The sequence below is a fragment of the Pocillopora damicornis genome, chromosome 1 (assembly GCF_964200805.1).
Source record: "Pocillopora damicornis chromosome 1, jaPocDami1.2, whole genome shotgun sequence".
In the NCBI taxonomy this organism is placed as follows: Eukaryota; Metazoa; Cnidaria; class Anthozoa; order Scleractinia; family Pocilloporidae; genus Pocillopora; species Pocillopora damicornis.
The window spans coordinates 21721157-21737372 of NC_142670.1; the positions used below are offsets into that span (position 1 = coordinate 21721157).

General features: G+C 35.9%; 1 protein-coding gene across 1 annotated transcript; it reads left to right on the forward strand.

Annotated features, from left to right (window-relative positions):
• Positions 1 to 11278: 11278 nt before the first annotated feature.
• LOC149052765 (pancreatic secretory granule membrane major glycoprotein GP2-like) lies at positions 11279 to 15812 on the forward strand. Its single transcript, XM_089205582.1, has 2 exons — positions 11279 to 11378; positions 14477 to 15812. The coding sequence occupies exons 1-2, from the start codon at positions 11279 to 11281 to the stop codon at positions 14857 to 14859; spliced, it is 483 nt and encodes a 160-aa protein (XP_089061708.1). The 3' UTR covers positions 14860 to 15812.
• Positions 15813 to 16216: the final 404 nt, after the last annotated feature.

The following is a 16216-nucleotide window of genomic DNA, read 5'->3' on the forward strand; positions in this document are numbered from 1 at the left end:
GGTTTCTGGTCGGTCAATCGAGGAAATTTTAATCAGCACACTGCTTTACATCTTTTGATAGTTTATTTGATAGTTACCAGACAGTAATAAAAGAAAACACATTTGGCTAAGGTAGAAGGTAAGAGATGACTGTACTTAATGCATGGAAAACTTGAGTTTGACCTTCACTCATGATAAGAAAAGATATCTACCTTAACTCTTCTATTTCTGTGTAGTTGAAATAAAACGAAAATTAAATTTACTGAGCTTCCAAATGTGGGTATCACAAACATTTGGCGAGGAAACATCTTCAGCTACTGAAATAAACATGATGATTCTCCACAATTTTTATTTTCCTACAACGGGTTTACTTCTTGAACCTTTTCTCAGCGATATTTGTTTATGTTATAATGACACCCGTTGTAGAAATTGTAGTTCTATCGCTATCGTAAATAGAGAAAAATACCAAATTATAAATGTTCCAAGCACGTCACAAATTTTGAAACTGGAAGCGACAGGAAATCCCATAAGGCGATGAGAGAGGATTTAATAAAATAACGAAGCCCGCTGTTTGGGTTCAGTTTACAGTAAAGAAAAATAAAGTTGATGAAAAAATTTGCATTTGAATCATCCAACTTGCCAAAAATTACGGCTGTTTTTTTCTGTTGTTACAAAGATTTCCTTTCGCAAATCGTTTTGTCCTATACCTCAACTTAGAATTAAATGCAGCTCGTATGAATTCCGTTCAAATTATGGCAAAGAGGTTATTAGAACTCATCATTAATTAATTTGGACGTTAATGAATGCGGGGGAAGACAAAATGACTAATTACACAGGGTTTTCAAATAGGAAAGCCATCCTTAAATTATTGCGCACATGTATTGTTTAGAGTAAGTAGGAGGGCCAAACGGGAAAACATTTCGCTCGATGTAGTGAAGTGGGTGGTACAGTAAGGTACTTGCCCCTAAGATCTGTGTTGCTACATTTTTCACAGAGTTTAAAGTTGATGCAAATTCCTATATAACCAAATCGATAACAAGAAAATAAAGCCTGGAATCTTGTAATTTGTTAGAACCGGACGTGATACCAAGAGAAAAAAAATCCATTTTGATTGTTTGCAACCAACAGCCGAATGGATACGGCGCTATTGTTTGCCACATGAAAAGACGCATTACTTCAGTCAATCCGTTGCACTAACTTAAATTCTTCGCCGCGTATTATTTCACCAATTTAGCTTTTTGTGCAAAGAGCCCAAACAGGAAGAGGGAAGCTCATTTCTAACATTAATGTTCATCTTGGCTTGAAACCAACAATTTCTATCGTAACCATAGCTACCAGACAGTAATAAAAGAAAACGCGTTCGGCTAAATTAGTCCAGTGTTGGGCACCAAAGAACGTTGGATCTTGGAAGGTAGGAGATGACTGTACTTACTGCATGAAAAACTTGAGTTTCACTTTCACCCAATGGTAAGATTTGATATTCAGCCTTAACTCCTATTTCTGTGTAGTTGAAATAAAACGAAAATGAAATTTACCGAGCTTCCAAATGTGGGTATCACAAACACTTGGCGAGAAAACATCTTCAGCTGCTTGAAAGAAACAAGATCATTATCCTTAAATTTTATTTTCTTGAACAAAACATTTACTATGTTAAATAATAGGGGATAAATGTATTGTTTATTCTGGTAAAAGTACGCCTAAACTATGTTTTAAAACTCCTACAGAGTGCGTGAAGCCCGCTAAATGTTTCATCGCGCACAAATTATCGGGATGATTTTATCATACGGACGGTAAACGTTGTGCTTTTTTTCTAACTTCTAGTAACGAAGCCGTGGGAAGAGGAACGAACGATTTTATAAGAATAGGAACTTTTGAAATAATTTGGAGCCATTGTTACTTGTTTCTTTTACGTTTCTTGGGAAAAGTCAATAGACAATGCAATTAACTATGAGTAATAAGTTTCAAGAAACTGTGTATGACAAAAAATGAAATTATATTTGCAGCGTCATTAATTTATTTGAACTACAGTGTCGACGACTCATTAAAAACTGTCATGTCAGCGTAAATTTACATCGCATTTTGTTTCATCTGTTTGTCCTCATTGTCAACTTGAATTTGTACTGTAGCTCTGAAGCCCCAGAGGTTCGAGCAAATCGTTTGTATTGCATGTGCTTGAAGTCCGTGAATTATGGTCATTGTGGCTTTCGCGCAAGATGGAGCCGCATAAACTTTGATAGATAAATTCAAACACGAATCGTCAGTATTTGCTGGAAGACGTCCTCGAGGCCAGAGCAAGTTTTTAAATTAAAATTACGCGACAGGTTGATGAAAGTCCTTTCTTAATTAAAGAACTAACTTTCAAAACCACAAACAAGTGCAACATTTCTTAAGGCAAAAAGGAAAAAAATGCAGTTTTCCCTGCCCGTACAAATTTCTTCAGCCCCTACTTATCTTCAGGAAGTTGCATACACCGTAAGTGGGACCCTTTTGATTGATACAAACATAAGAGTGTCACTGTATGTTTAGAGCTTATGTGTAGCTTATGCAATGGAAGGCTTGACGTTTCTTGAGGCTGGCAATATTTCCTTGTTAAAGACATTCTTTTCTTTTAACATTTTCATTAGCGATCCTTTATTAGCACACGGTGGAGTTTACTTAGATAAACACTGGATTATTTGAAAACTTGAAGGAAATCTTCTTAAACAACGTTTAAAAGCTACTTTAGACCGAATATGATGTTTCATAATGATAATTTGTCAACGTTATCGGCTAAAAATTACGCTTATTGCAGAATTGAGATTGTAATGATATTTGCGTAGTTTTTACGTGGAAGTTCTTACCTAAAATAAATAATCGTTTTGGCTTCAAACCAGGTGTTTCTATTGTAATCATAGCTAAAGAAAGTACGTTTATCTCAAAAGCAGTGAGGGACCAAAGAGCTTTGCAACTTAAGAGGTAAGAGTTGATCAAATCGAAAACACAGATGGATGATTTGAGTAATACTATCCCTGGAAAATTCATATTCTTTACGAAAAGGATATCTACCCACGGCCCCTTTAATTCTGCATACCACAATAAAAAGGTTGGCTTCACTCTCAAATAAGGGTATGGTGCAATTTTAAAAGCAGACTAACTAAAGGTCTTTTTCAACAAAAACAGATTATCAATACTCGAGGTTTACTAACTGAACCTTTACATGATTATTTCCATGTAACACGAAAGCTCTGGTAAACAATATGTTGCTCTGCTTACCTCAAAAATTTCCAAAAAGTCTCTAAAGTTTTAACCCCGTCCAAATAGCTGAATGTGTTAATAACAACTTAGAAACGATGTATTCATCGGATATAGTTTGGAGGCTTTATGTTTGAGTCTTTCTTGCCCTTTTGGTTTCTGGACTTTGTAGATAAATAAAGAGTTGAAACAATCATCGGGCGTTTTATTGCCGTCAATTAGACCTTCTAAAGAAATTAATCCAAATTTTTACACTGTTGGTCTAAGGACTAATTTCGGTGTCTAATACGATGTTAACATGTAAGGATAGTCCTATGAGACCCAATTCCTCTCCATCGAGCGAAGTGGATAACATCCATTTGCGTCATTTGCATTAATTTCCACATAGAACTGACAGTTGCAAGCATATTTTTAAATTTATTCTCATGATACGGTTTCTTTCATAACGACAGGTCGATTTGGGAAGCTCAATCCATTGCTGGGAGCTGACAATCAACTTAAAACTCGTGTCATACGTGCAGGGCAGAAGGCATAGAATTTGTTCATTTTTCATGTTCTAAACCTGGACTGCATTATCGACCAACTTAACTTTTGGAAAAGGTGAGTCGCAGACGGCGAATCATTTTTTATCCTTCGTTTCACATATGAGTACAACCTTATTTATAGATCTCTTCTATTCTCTTTTACTGATACAAAAAGAGTTAAAGTTACAACAACTAGCAAAGGCTAAGTCAAAATCCGACTATTTCGATATTTTTGGTTTGGGAAATATAGTGTTCGACATTTTTAATTAAAGTTTACTATTTCCTGGAAAAAGTCGAATTTTCCAATGCATACTGAATTTACTGATGGAAAATCTTGAACCCATGTATGAATCTGCTGCGTGATGCAAGACAACGATGTCTTGTCTCAATGAAAATTAGCATAAATTTCCTCTTTCTATAATAATCGTTCTAAATAACCAAAGGCGATCATGTAAACTCAAGTCGGAGAAATCTGAATTTTCAAGGACCTGTATAATGAGGAAAGATAAAACAAGGTTTTTTAAGAAAAATGATTTTTTTTTCATGACTTATCGATCACGGAACAGAAAAGGAACTTGAGAAAAATTTGCGTATAGCTTTTATTAATGGCTTTTGTTCTATCTCCCCTAAAACAATATCGCTCAGTAGAAACAAAACACACGAAATGCTCTCTACAAACCTTGTGTCTTCACAAAAGACAAGTGATGCTCGATGTTGCCAATTTTTGTTCTTGTTTCACTTTTTTTTTATCGTTTTTGGGAGGGAGAGGGCTTGAGCTATTTATCTAGGGCCCTATTATACAAAAAGTTAGGAATTTAAAATATAACAGCGGTAACAGCGACATCAACAAAGACAATTAAAAACTTTACTCAAATTTGTCTTGTCCCAAGCATTTTATGTGTTAACCTCCTTTATCTCAGCTGAAATCATGAGGAAATCTCCGAGCGCGGAATTGAGACAAAGAATTTTATCCTAAATACCCATGTACTCAGATAGGCAAAAATCAACAAATGAAGGCAGTATTAATTTTTCTCCATTTTCCCGTATTCTCCTCGGTGGGCTGATTAAGTTACGCGGAACATATAATTTTCCTTTTTTTTCTTATTTTTTTACAAGACAGCACACCAAAAGAAGAGTTATAAGGAAAAAAGGATCTAGCAACCGTTTTCTTATAGACTCCTGTCCTCAAGAAGACCGTAGAAAATGAAATAGAAGCAATGCATGATTCAATGTACGAATAAAACTTATTGGATGTCTTACCACCTTGATGTTATACGAGCCTGCTGCTTAATGCTCCTACATGATTTTAAAACCTAAATGCTGTAATGTTTCCGTGATGGCTAATAGGTTCCAAGGATTCTGTTATCGATTGTAAAACGACGATATAATGCCAGTTTCTGAGTGGCCTTGAGTTTTTTTCCTCTAACGGAAGCAGTACTGCTATGGTAGTCAGCGTTTAACTTCCCGAACCGATTATTTCATGAATGCTTGAGTAAAAACCAGGTTAATCATAATTTATCCTTCGTTAAGTGTAAGATGAAAAGTTCAGGATGAAGATTATAACATACACGATGCTTCGCAAAGTAAATCTTACAAGCCTCACCACAATATTCTGTATTTCTAGCATCTGCATTTCCTTGATTGTAAATTCCATATTCTACATATGCACGTACTTACTTCGTTTCAAGGCGCCAATGAAACACGTTTAATGAAAGATGAATCATAATCGATGGAAAATAAGTCCACATGAGCTTTAGTCGAACAGTTTGATCTGTTCGTAATTGCAAAAAATAGCACGATTAAATTTATCGCCTGCCTAAATAAAGTATTCTCTATATCGTTGAAAACGCGAATGAGACCAGTCGACAGTCAAAAGACAACTATCTGATAACAACTCGTTTAGTAAACAGGGTCTTAAGAGCGACGCTGAATAAGTTCCCTGAAAAATGCAAGCCTCTTAACTTAGGCAAAACCCATGTCTTGAAAGCTGTCTTTGAAACAATTTCACTATTCTTTACTGGAACGTTTTTTGTTGAATTTATGTACAGTTCTTCGCCTCAGATACAAAACAAATGAAAAATGTTCCTCCGTGCAGAAGTTCTAAAGATTGTTTGACAGTTTTCAATTTCAGAAATTGAACCATTCGTGCATCGAGACTAATACATTTGCAAATTTAAATAATAGAGACTCGAGGACTAGAAATCACACAATTTTTCCAACGTTTTATTTCTTTAACTAAAGTGAAGTTCGAAATTATTGAGCTATTTTTCCGTGGCATATCACATCTAATAAGAACTTAAACAATTATGAGCGTAACTTGAAAATTCGAGCAATATTCCACCGAAGAATTAGGCAAGCTGGAAAAATATATGAGATAATTTATTAAAGACGTCATTTTGTGGCTCATAAAAAGACATAAAAAGCTTCTGTTATCTGCCTTGTCTGTCATCTTGAACAAAACATTTACTATGTTAAGTAATAGGGGAGAAATGAATTGTTAATTCTGGTAAAAGTGCGCCTAAAAAAAATGTTTTAAAACTCCCACAGAATGCGTGAAGCTGGCTAAATGTTTCATCGTGCACAAATTGTCGGGATGATTTTATCATACCGGAACGGAAAACGTTGTGCTTCCTGTCTAACTTGTAGTGACGAAGCCCTGGGAAGAAGATCGAACGATTTTACAAGAATAGGAACTTTTGAAATAATTTCGAATCATTATTACGAGTTGATTTAAGGTTTCTTGAGACAAGACAGAGGACAATTCAATGAACTATTAGTAATGCGAAAAGGACGTAAGCAAATTTCAAGACAGTATGTATAACGAAAGAAAGAAAGTTATATTTGCAGCGCCATTATTTTATTTGAACTACACTGTCGATGACTCATTAAAAACCGTCATGCTAAAAAATATTTAGCAACAGCTTTTAAGTATTTGGCATATCAAATAAATGTGTGTAAATATTCACCGTAAATTCCAACACGAATCGTCAGTATTTTCTCAAAGACTTCCTCAAGGCCAGAGCAAGTTTTCAAAGTAAAATCGCGCGACAGTTTGATGAAAGTCCTTTCTTAATTAGAGAAGTAACTTTCAAAACCACAAACATGTGCAAATTTTTTTCCTCGCTTAGTAAGAATATATCATCTCTTCTGAAGTTCTTGTCGAGGTCGAGTCGTCATCACTTCACATCTAGAACCGAAATTTCTGAATGAAGATTTTTAATCCTTGTACATTTGTTCTTCTATGGGCAGTTTAAGAACATCTAATGGAGGGAGATATCCGCACGCTAAAAAGTTTCGTATTAGGGTTGATTATCACCTGTTTCAGTTGATTTAGGGAGCGAAGTTTGTTGAGAATAATGTGTCTGCGTATTTTAACTCCTAAAACTGACAAATTAAGGCGAGCTTGAAACGGGAACATGACTTTTCTGTTAATTAAATGTCTATTGTTACCAAAGTTGCTATACGTCAAATATTAAAAATACAATTAAATTTTGCAGGGTATTTATCTTTTAGTGGGAATGAATGAAAAATGTGCTAAATAAATATGCTGAAAAATATGCTTGATCTTTTAAATTTTGAAAGTTCTTTTTATCAAAAAGTTTAAAAGAAATTAACGTCTCAGTATCTGCTTTTCCTGGGGGTTTTCGCTGTCAATTAGACCTTCAAAAAATTGATCGAAATTTTTACAACGTTGTTCTGGGGACTAATTTCACTGTCTGATACGTATGTTAACATTTAAAGATATTCCTAGGAGATCTAATTCTCTCCATCGGGCGAAGCGGATAACACCCAATTGCGTCATTTGCATTAATGTCAACATAGAACCGACAGCTACAGGCCTTTTTTTTAAATTTATTTTCATAATACGGTTTCGTTCATAACGACAGGTCGATTTGGGAAGCTTAATCCACTGCTGGAAGCTGGCGATCAACTTAAAACTTGTGCCATACGCGCGTGATAGAAACAGTTACCTTGAAGAAGGCATGGAATTTATTTCATTTTTCATGTTCATAGCCTGGAATACATTATTGACTAACTTCACTTTTGGAAAAGGTGAGTCGCAGACGGCGAATCATTTTTTATCCTTCGATTCACTTATGAGTACAACCTTATTTATATATCTCCTTTATTCTCTTTTGCTGAAACAAAAAGACTTAAAGTTACGTTACAACAATTAGCAAAGACTAAGTCAAAAACCGACATTGAACATCCACCCAAGATTGGAACTCGTTTTTGAAAAATTAAAAGGTATTTAACAAAAATGTTTTATCTTTTCTTTATTCAGAAAATTGGATATGAGATGCAAAACGACAAAAAACTTTGGCAAATACAAATTACTGCGTTTACAAGAGAACAGTGCTGACATATGTTAAAGAATGCCTACAATGTTTTGTTGTATATTCGTCCATGAACATAACTTATCTATCAAAAGCTAAAATCGAATATTGTGCAAGTCTCAGAGAAAGTTCAGGTCAGCAAAAATATATTTAAGGATTAGTTTAAAGGCACTCACCTCAAAAACAGGTGGCATGACTACCGTTAAATTGTTGGTACTTTCGATATTTTTTGTTTAAGAAATATAGTGTTTGACTTTCTTCATTTAAATTTACTATTTTACAGGAAAAAGTCAAATTTCCCAATGTATACTGAATTTATCGATAGAAACATCTTGAACCCGTATATGAATCTCCTGCGTGATGCCTGACAACGATAGCCCGTCTTAATGAAAATTAGCATAAATTTCCTGAGAAAAATTTGCGGATAGCTTTTTTAAACGGCTTTCGTTCTATCTCCGCTAAAATAATATCGTTCAGGGGAAACAAGAAGACACGAAATGCTCTATAAACATCTTTTCTTCACAAGTGATGGTCGCTGCTGCTAATTTTTGTTTTTGTTTTACTTTTGTTTTTAAACTTTGGGAGGGAGGGAGGGCTGGGGTTAATTACCTTGTGCCCCATTACACAAAATATTCAAAATTATGATAAATTACAGCAACAGTAAAAGATTGACGGATCGTATTCTTTACGGATTTTGTCCTATCTCCCCTAAAATAATATTGCTGCGGAAAATAGAGAGACTGAACCCTCTCTCTAAAAGCCTTGTGTCTTCACAAAAGAAAAGTGATGGTCGCTACAACCAATTTTTGGTTTTCGTTTCTCTTTTGTTTTGAAAGTTTTTCTCAGTGGAGAAGGGGGCGGGGTGTAATTATCTAGTGCCTCATTATACAAAATATTCCGAAATTGTGATATAAGAGCGGGCACAGCGTGATCAAAAAACAATTATAAACCTTACTCAAATTTGTCTTTTACGCAAGCATTTTATGTGTTAACCTACTTTATCGAAATAGAAGTCTCCGCTCAAATCATGAGGAAATCTCTGATCGCGGAATTAAAACTTGGAAAATTGTCCTAGATACTTATGTTCAAAGAAAGACAAAAGTCAATAAATGAAGGTAGCATCAATTTTTTTCCTTTTTTTCGTAGTGATGGTTTAACTGAGATCACAGTTCTTTGTTCACCAAGCGTGTTATTTTGCACGCTTAATAACTCGAATCGTGAGTTTATTTCTGTATGAAAAGAAAAAAATTGTTTTCTAACTATATTTTGATTGCTTTATTTCAGAGCGAGATCGCACAATGGTGTTTCCAGATTACTTCTTCTTTGCTAAAAGTCGTTTGATGAACCATAAAATCGAAACTAAATACGTCAAAGACTTGGATCACTGTGAGCTTTTTTGCTACATGAACGACAAGTGCGTCAGTGCTAACTTCAAAAAAGAGCCAGAGACTGGAGGAATCACTGATATCTGTGAACTGAATAACGCCACTCATCTTGAATATGATACTGACCTGATAGCTGATGCTGATTTTTATTACCGAGGCTCAAAGGTAAAATATATGGTATAATTCAAATTCAGTAACTCGGTGATGAATCGTGGAAAACAACCGACGTTTAACAAAACTTAAGTTCGTTCATTCATGTATCAATTATTCAATACATCGATCTTCCTTCTTTATTATTTTTTTCCTTTTTTCTTTTCAGAACGCCTGCGGTAAAAACCCACCTTGTCAAAATAATGCAACTTGTAAGTCCGGTTTCACAATCAAGGGATATCGATGCTCGTGCCCTCCTGGATTCGAAGGAGAACATTGCGAAAAAGGTTAATTACAGAATAGACCGATAAGAACACAATATATCCTGGAGTATTTAAACCGCCATATTTATATATCACGTTTGGCAGTCGAGTGCGTATCTTAACGGAAGACTACCAAGGCTGATCTTTGGCGACTGATATCCAGCTACAGTTTGGAATGGTGTCTAGAGAGAGATTCCGTTGCAGTGGAAGTTTTGGTTTAATCTAAATGAAAAATTAATCTGTCACAATGATAACTAACGAAATGCTTTTTCATCTCATAAGAGTTTAAAAGACAATGTATATCTCACTCGTGTAATCACTATCGTTGTGGAATTTTTCCTTTCTTTCCCATTTTTTCAGATGTTGATGAATGCCAAAAAAAAAACACTCACGATTGCCACCTGAACGCTACTTGTCGATACACAAATGGATCCTTTGTGTGCACCTGTTTATTTGGATTTAACGGAGATGGACGGAGCTGCACAGGTAATTGCCTCGTTATGACTTTGAGAAATGTTAGTTTGCGTGAGTTTGTTTGTTTTTATACTCCAAGAATCGTGATTGAAAGCCTGTCATTTCTCAGACATTGACGAATGCGCAAGAATTCTTTCTTGTCATGTGAATGCCAACTGTACCAACACCATTGGATCACATGTATGTACATGCCACACTGGATACACTGGAGATGGACAGACTTGCTCAGGTGATTTTAATAAGTTTCCTTCAATGCTCAGAAAAGTCCTTTTTGATCGAAGAGAGACAATCTTCATCGCTCCTATTTCTATGCATACAGTCCCAGCTATTTAAAGCTAATGACAAAATGCTGAATATTTTCGTTGACCAGCTTTCTCTTTAATAAAACATAGTGACCAACAACTCTCAGGAGACAACTCTCGCACTTAATGATCAAAATAAGGGGGTTTATACATGTATCATACTCCAAGAATCGTGATTGAAAGCCTTTCATTTTTCAGATGTTGACGAATGTGCAAAAAATCTTTCTTGTCATGTGAATGCTAACTGTACCAACACCATTGGATCACATATATGTACATGCCACACTGGATACGCCGGAGATGGACAGACTTGCTCAGGTAATTTTAGTGAGTTTCCTTCAATCCCAGCCATTCAAAGCGGAGAGTAATCTAAAACGTCCTTTTAACACAAATTATGATGGCAGAAGTAGTCAAACGTTTATCCTAAAATGTAGTTCTACTTCATAATTCACCCTTATTAGAAATGGTGGATTATATCACTTTGTCCAAAAATCTTTTGAGATTAGGTTTGCAGTATTTTGTACAGGCGTTCATTGTATATTGATCAACCAAAACATTTTTCATCTTAACACCCAATTGTGGGCTGTAACGTGGTGCGTTTGATCCCCATCAGACATCGACGAGTGTTCACAAATGAACATCTGTGATGAGCATGCCTCCTGCAGTAATAACCAGGGCTCCTACAGTTGCGCCTGTAATCCTAAATACATTTGGGATGGTTTGACTTGTAAAGGTTAGTCTCTTTTAATCCATGCCTTAAAAAAATTGTAAAGAGAGTAATGGCTGAACTCGCTGTCAATAATGTTGAGTGAATGGCTATTCTTGTTTGGCCATGTAACAAATCACGTTAGTTTTTAATGCTTTTAGTTTGCTTGAAAACGTCCTTCGACAAACCATTAAGGAAAAAGAAAGATATATTTTATTTTTTTTTAAGATTTGATGTGCATGGTTTTTGTCTTACAGGAGAGAAAACAATGGCCCCCATTATTTATTGTTGATGACGCATAAATGTTCTTGTAAATAGAATTATTATGAGGCTGTGTCTCGAAAGGATTAAAAGCAATCAACCAGCATAATCTGATTGGCTAAAATCGATGTTGACCGCGGTTAAGATTTTCCCATTTTGACCTATGAAGGTGATTCCTAAGAAGAAAAAAATTATTTGAAAATTTTTTCAATCTTTCCTTAAATTTTCCCTAACGATGTCTTTTTCGGAAGATACAATAAGAAAGACAGGCCACCGTGCTTGTTTGAGAGAAATGACAAGCCAAACTTACCCCACTTATGCCTCTATTAGCAATTTTTCGCGTGCCTCATTTCACAGTACAGCAAGGGTTTTCAAAATAAAAATTTAACAAAAAAACTTGAAAGGTAGAAAGTCTCGAGTGTAGGAAACAATTTGATTTATAATATGTGGGAAAATCAAGTAATTTAATCGACTCAAAACGTTCCTCGAGTCGTTTTTTTAAGGTCATAATTTTCATCACCAAATAACGGGCTTTGTGCACTCTTTTAGCTATATCTTTTTTTCCCTTCGATGATTTTTTTAATTTCTCCAATTTAAAGGGGTAAATTTGTACACCAAAATTATACAATGAAAAATAGAGGTCACCGTGCTCGTACAGAGCTAACTCTTTGCCTGGTCTATTTATTGAAAAACAATACTGTGTTCTCGGAATGCAAGCGTGCTTATTCATCTTATTACGTGATTTTTATGCCCAGTACAGGACGTTCAATACAATACTGACGAATCACCTTTAGACTGATAGCAAGATTCAATTTGTTTTATTTATTTAATAGTATTTAATCGAACAATATTTGCCTAAAATTAGAAAGCAGACAAAGATAATAAGGAAAACGTAGGCAAATTTGAGTCAAGCCGACGAAGCTACGAGCAAAGTATGAAGTCGAAATTGAAGACTTTTGCAGGCAGAAATCCAACAACACCTAAAGCAAGACTAGAGGTGACTTAAACGGAAGGGAGAAAAAAATTTTTAGTCACTGGAAAAGGTTCGAGCAAAGCTGTGCTAACCAGTAAAACTTTACAAGGCACGATGAGCGGTTCAACTCCTCAATCATGTTTTTGGGCTGTTAAATCGGGCAAGGTTTCGTCAATTTAAAAAACGATAAACTACGGTGACACTCATTTTTTCAACTTTATCAAACTCCTCCTCTTGAAGTTCTTTCCTTAAGGAGTCGTATATTTCAAACACTTTCGGTATTTTCTGTCAAATTTACGAGAATTCAAAGCTGAAATAGTTTTATTAGTACGGTGCTGGCACTTGCCACAAGTTTCAACATGACCTTTTTTTAACGCGAATTTTGATCAGTTCATGCGTTATAAGATCCGCAGTGTGATTGGCTATTATGAAACACTATCGTCCAGAGCATGTATTGAGAAAATAGATATCAGATAAGTTATAGATAAACAGCATTTACCTTTTTCTGTAGTGTTATTGGAGAGATATGTTTTTAATATATAGGGTACTTTTTCCCGTGTTTACGTTCTCTCATTTAAACACCCGGGAGGCTGGGATATTTCTCGAAATTTACGGTGCGTGTCGGGTTTGCATAACTTTTTCAAATTTTCCCAACCTCCTTTGTATTTAGATGAGAGTATTTAAACACGGAAAAAAGGTTCTCTTTTGCTTAAGCAGTAATCGACTCCCAACGAAGTTGTCCAGGCATATCTACTCTGTTCGAAGAGAAATTGTATACTACACTGCAATTCCACTTCGACACAGAAAACTTTTCCACAGTCAAATAATTCTAGCCTTAGGCAATTTTTGCGGGAGCATCTATTAACAAGTTTCATGGCTTTTCATTAATCAACAACCTTTTCTGTTGTAAGCAGTCGATGATTGCAGGGCTGTATGAAAGCCGATCACTGAGCGATCGAGCCACAGACACGCATTGAAATTCGTTGTAACTTTTAAGGGATTTTACATGAAAGCTGCAAAACAAACTCGGCCATTTTGTCCTCATTTGATAAAGAGAGAGAATAATACATGGGGTCGTGTTGATATGGAACTTCTCTTCCAGTGTTCAACTCGCTATCTCATGAGTGAAAGCAGCGAACGAGTAAGGTATCGAGCAAGAGAATATAAATTGTTATAATCTATTGGTATCGAGTTGAACATGAGAAGAGAAGTACCATAACTGCAAGCAACTGTGTGTATATTGTTTATCATATAAACAAAATTGGCCTTTAGTGAGAAGAAAAGTCGACTTCTCTATATATTGAAATTATAGGTTTCACAATCTGCGAAAAAAAATCGTAAAGCGCGTCTGTGATAAGGCTCAAGATGAAAAAAATGCGTTGAACCAATACAGAAACAGACAACGGGCGTAACTTTCTTTTCACAAAATTCTCAGTTAATGACTTTTTCCTCGCCGTAAGAAGAACTGTTTTCATGTACACAGCCAAAATCAGCCTGTGGAAAATCTTCTAGTTGTCGATTTCCGTTCTCAGCCGCTCCTTATGTATTTTGTTTTACTTCCGCTCCAAGGAAATTTTGGACGACACTGTCTGTTAGAAATACGAATTTTTTTTTCTGTGCTTTAAGCAGCCATAATCCGAGAAAATCTTGACAAGCGACTCTGGATTGAGAAAGGTCAACGTTTTGCCATTCATTTACTAACTTGACTCAGCTGATTGGCGATATCAGACACATGTAAAAAAATTATCGTAATATTGTACGCATGCTGTTACGAATTTTCTCAGGGCGGGAAATCCTTCTAAAACACCGCAGTTTATATTTTTTTTTTCCTTAAGCTTCTTGAAAAGAAAAACATATAAAAGATCGCATTAACCGAAATTCAACTTTTTAGCCAATCCGTGCTATAATTACAGAAACCTGAGCGATGCTGACAGAAAGAGCACTTACAACACACCCAACGGTGGAGTAAAATGTGATGACGAATCGTCATCCATAATTTTCGGAAAATGGTATCGTTTCGTGGGAGATGCAGGAACAAAAATGCCAACCCAGTGCATACCGCGGTGGAGATGTAGTACGGCCTCCTCAGGCTGGCTAAAAAGTGGTCACCCCACATTGGCAGACGGTGAGGTTTCCTCCAAGGTCTGCTTCAATCAAGGTGGAAATTGTTGCAAGAAATCAATATACATTAATGTGAAAGACTGTGGATCCTACTTTATATACAAACTACAAAAGGTACCTACTTGTCCTCTGCGCTTCTGCAGCACAGACTGAATGCTATAAGCAAGTTATTCTCCACAGTGAAAGGATTCACAAGTCAATTTATTGGCATGCATATGGACGTCAATGTTAACAGGGACTAAGAATTTTACATGATCCAGTTTTATGGTTCGTGTTAAACAGTGAGTAGTTTCAACACAAGAGTACCATTGGACCGCGTGGTTTGATCTTCCAAGTAAGAGTACTCCTGAGAAGTTGTGACTGAAGGTAGTCAGTAATAGTGACTGACCTCGGCGGAATCATCATCAGAGTCGACTGAACAATTTTTGTTTATCCCCCCAGCTATTGTCAACAACTACGGGCACAGAGAGCTTCGAAATATTGTTATTATTATCTATTCCAATCGAAGAGCTTCGCGAACTAAGTTTTAAGAACATCTTTGAGCATTGTATTTTGCTTCTTACTAACGGGTCGAACTCCTGATGTTTACTCAGGTTGTTAGAAACTAAAGCAGCTTAGGTGTGTTATGGATAGGACTGCACATAATTTCTAGAATTTTCAGTCACTATGAAAGCGATACTCAAACTTTCTGATGAAAGGGCATGGAAAACAAGAACAGTCAATTAGGTTATGCAATTATGATGTATTTCTACCACAATAGTTGTGTCGTTGTAAGCTTCGAATTCCGGAATGTTTCGAAATACGTTGTGAATACAACTTACGTTGTAAGGACTCGGTCAGTTAGGAGTAGCAGTTTCTTTTGTCGGGAAAGACCAACTATCTAGGAAGCTCTACCAAAAGATAGCTCAGTACTGTGATATACTTCAAAGATTGTGTATTTTAAGGAGATTTGGAGGCAAGGGTGAGTCTTTGGTGTCAGTAGACAGCTCAGTTATAATTTATAGGGGGCCGGCTTAAGTAAGTTTTTAAAGGAAAATTACTGTAGTGCCTACAGGAGTAGCTCCTGAGGAAGAATTATTACAAGTTGTTTCATAAAATAGTTTAAATTGTAGGAGTATAGCATTCCTTATTTCGATTAAGTCGTACCTTGACAGGTGAATCTTGTAAGAAAGCTTGTTGGGCGAAATGGCTAAAATCTCAATTATTTCCACTCTAGTAAATCTTATTCAGGCCACTCTAACAAAAGGCAAAACAACACCAGAAAGGGCTCCGAAATGACGACCAGTTAAAAACTAATTTAACAACCTTTTCAGGCTTATTTGTGTGTATGTGAACGGTTAAAGAGAAGGTGTGATCTGTTACTCTGGTTACTTGTGTTATAACTGACAATGAGCCTAAGACAAATAGCATGTCTAAGTAATCAGAAGTTTGCATATCTTTGCTGCACTTTAGTAAATCTACGCCGACGTTCCCAAAGACCAAACCCTCTCATCGCCTGCTATTCAAATTC

Excerpts from the sequence above, each read along its gene's own strand:
- LOC149052765 (XM_089205582.1), top strand. The coding sequence starts at position 11,279 with ATGAACATCTGTGATGAGCATGCCTCCTGCAGTAATAACCAGGGCTCC. Across the intron at positions 11,379-14,476 it reads GGATGGTTTGACTTGTAAAG|CCAATCCGTGCTATAATTAC; the intron begins GTTAGTCTCTTT and ends TCAACTTTTTAG.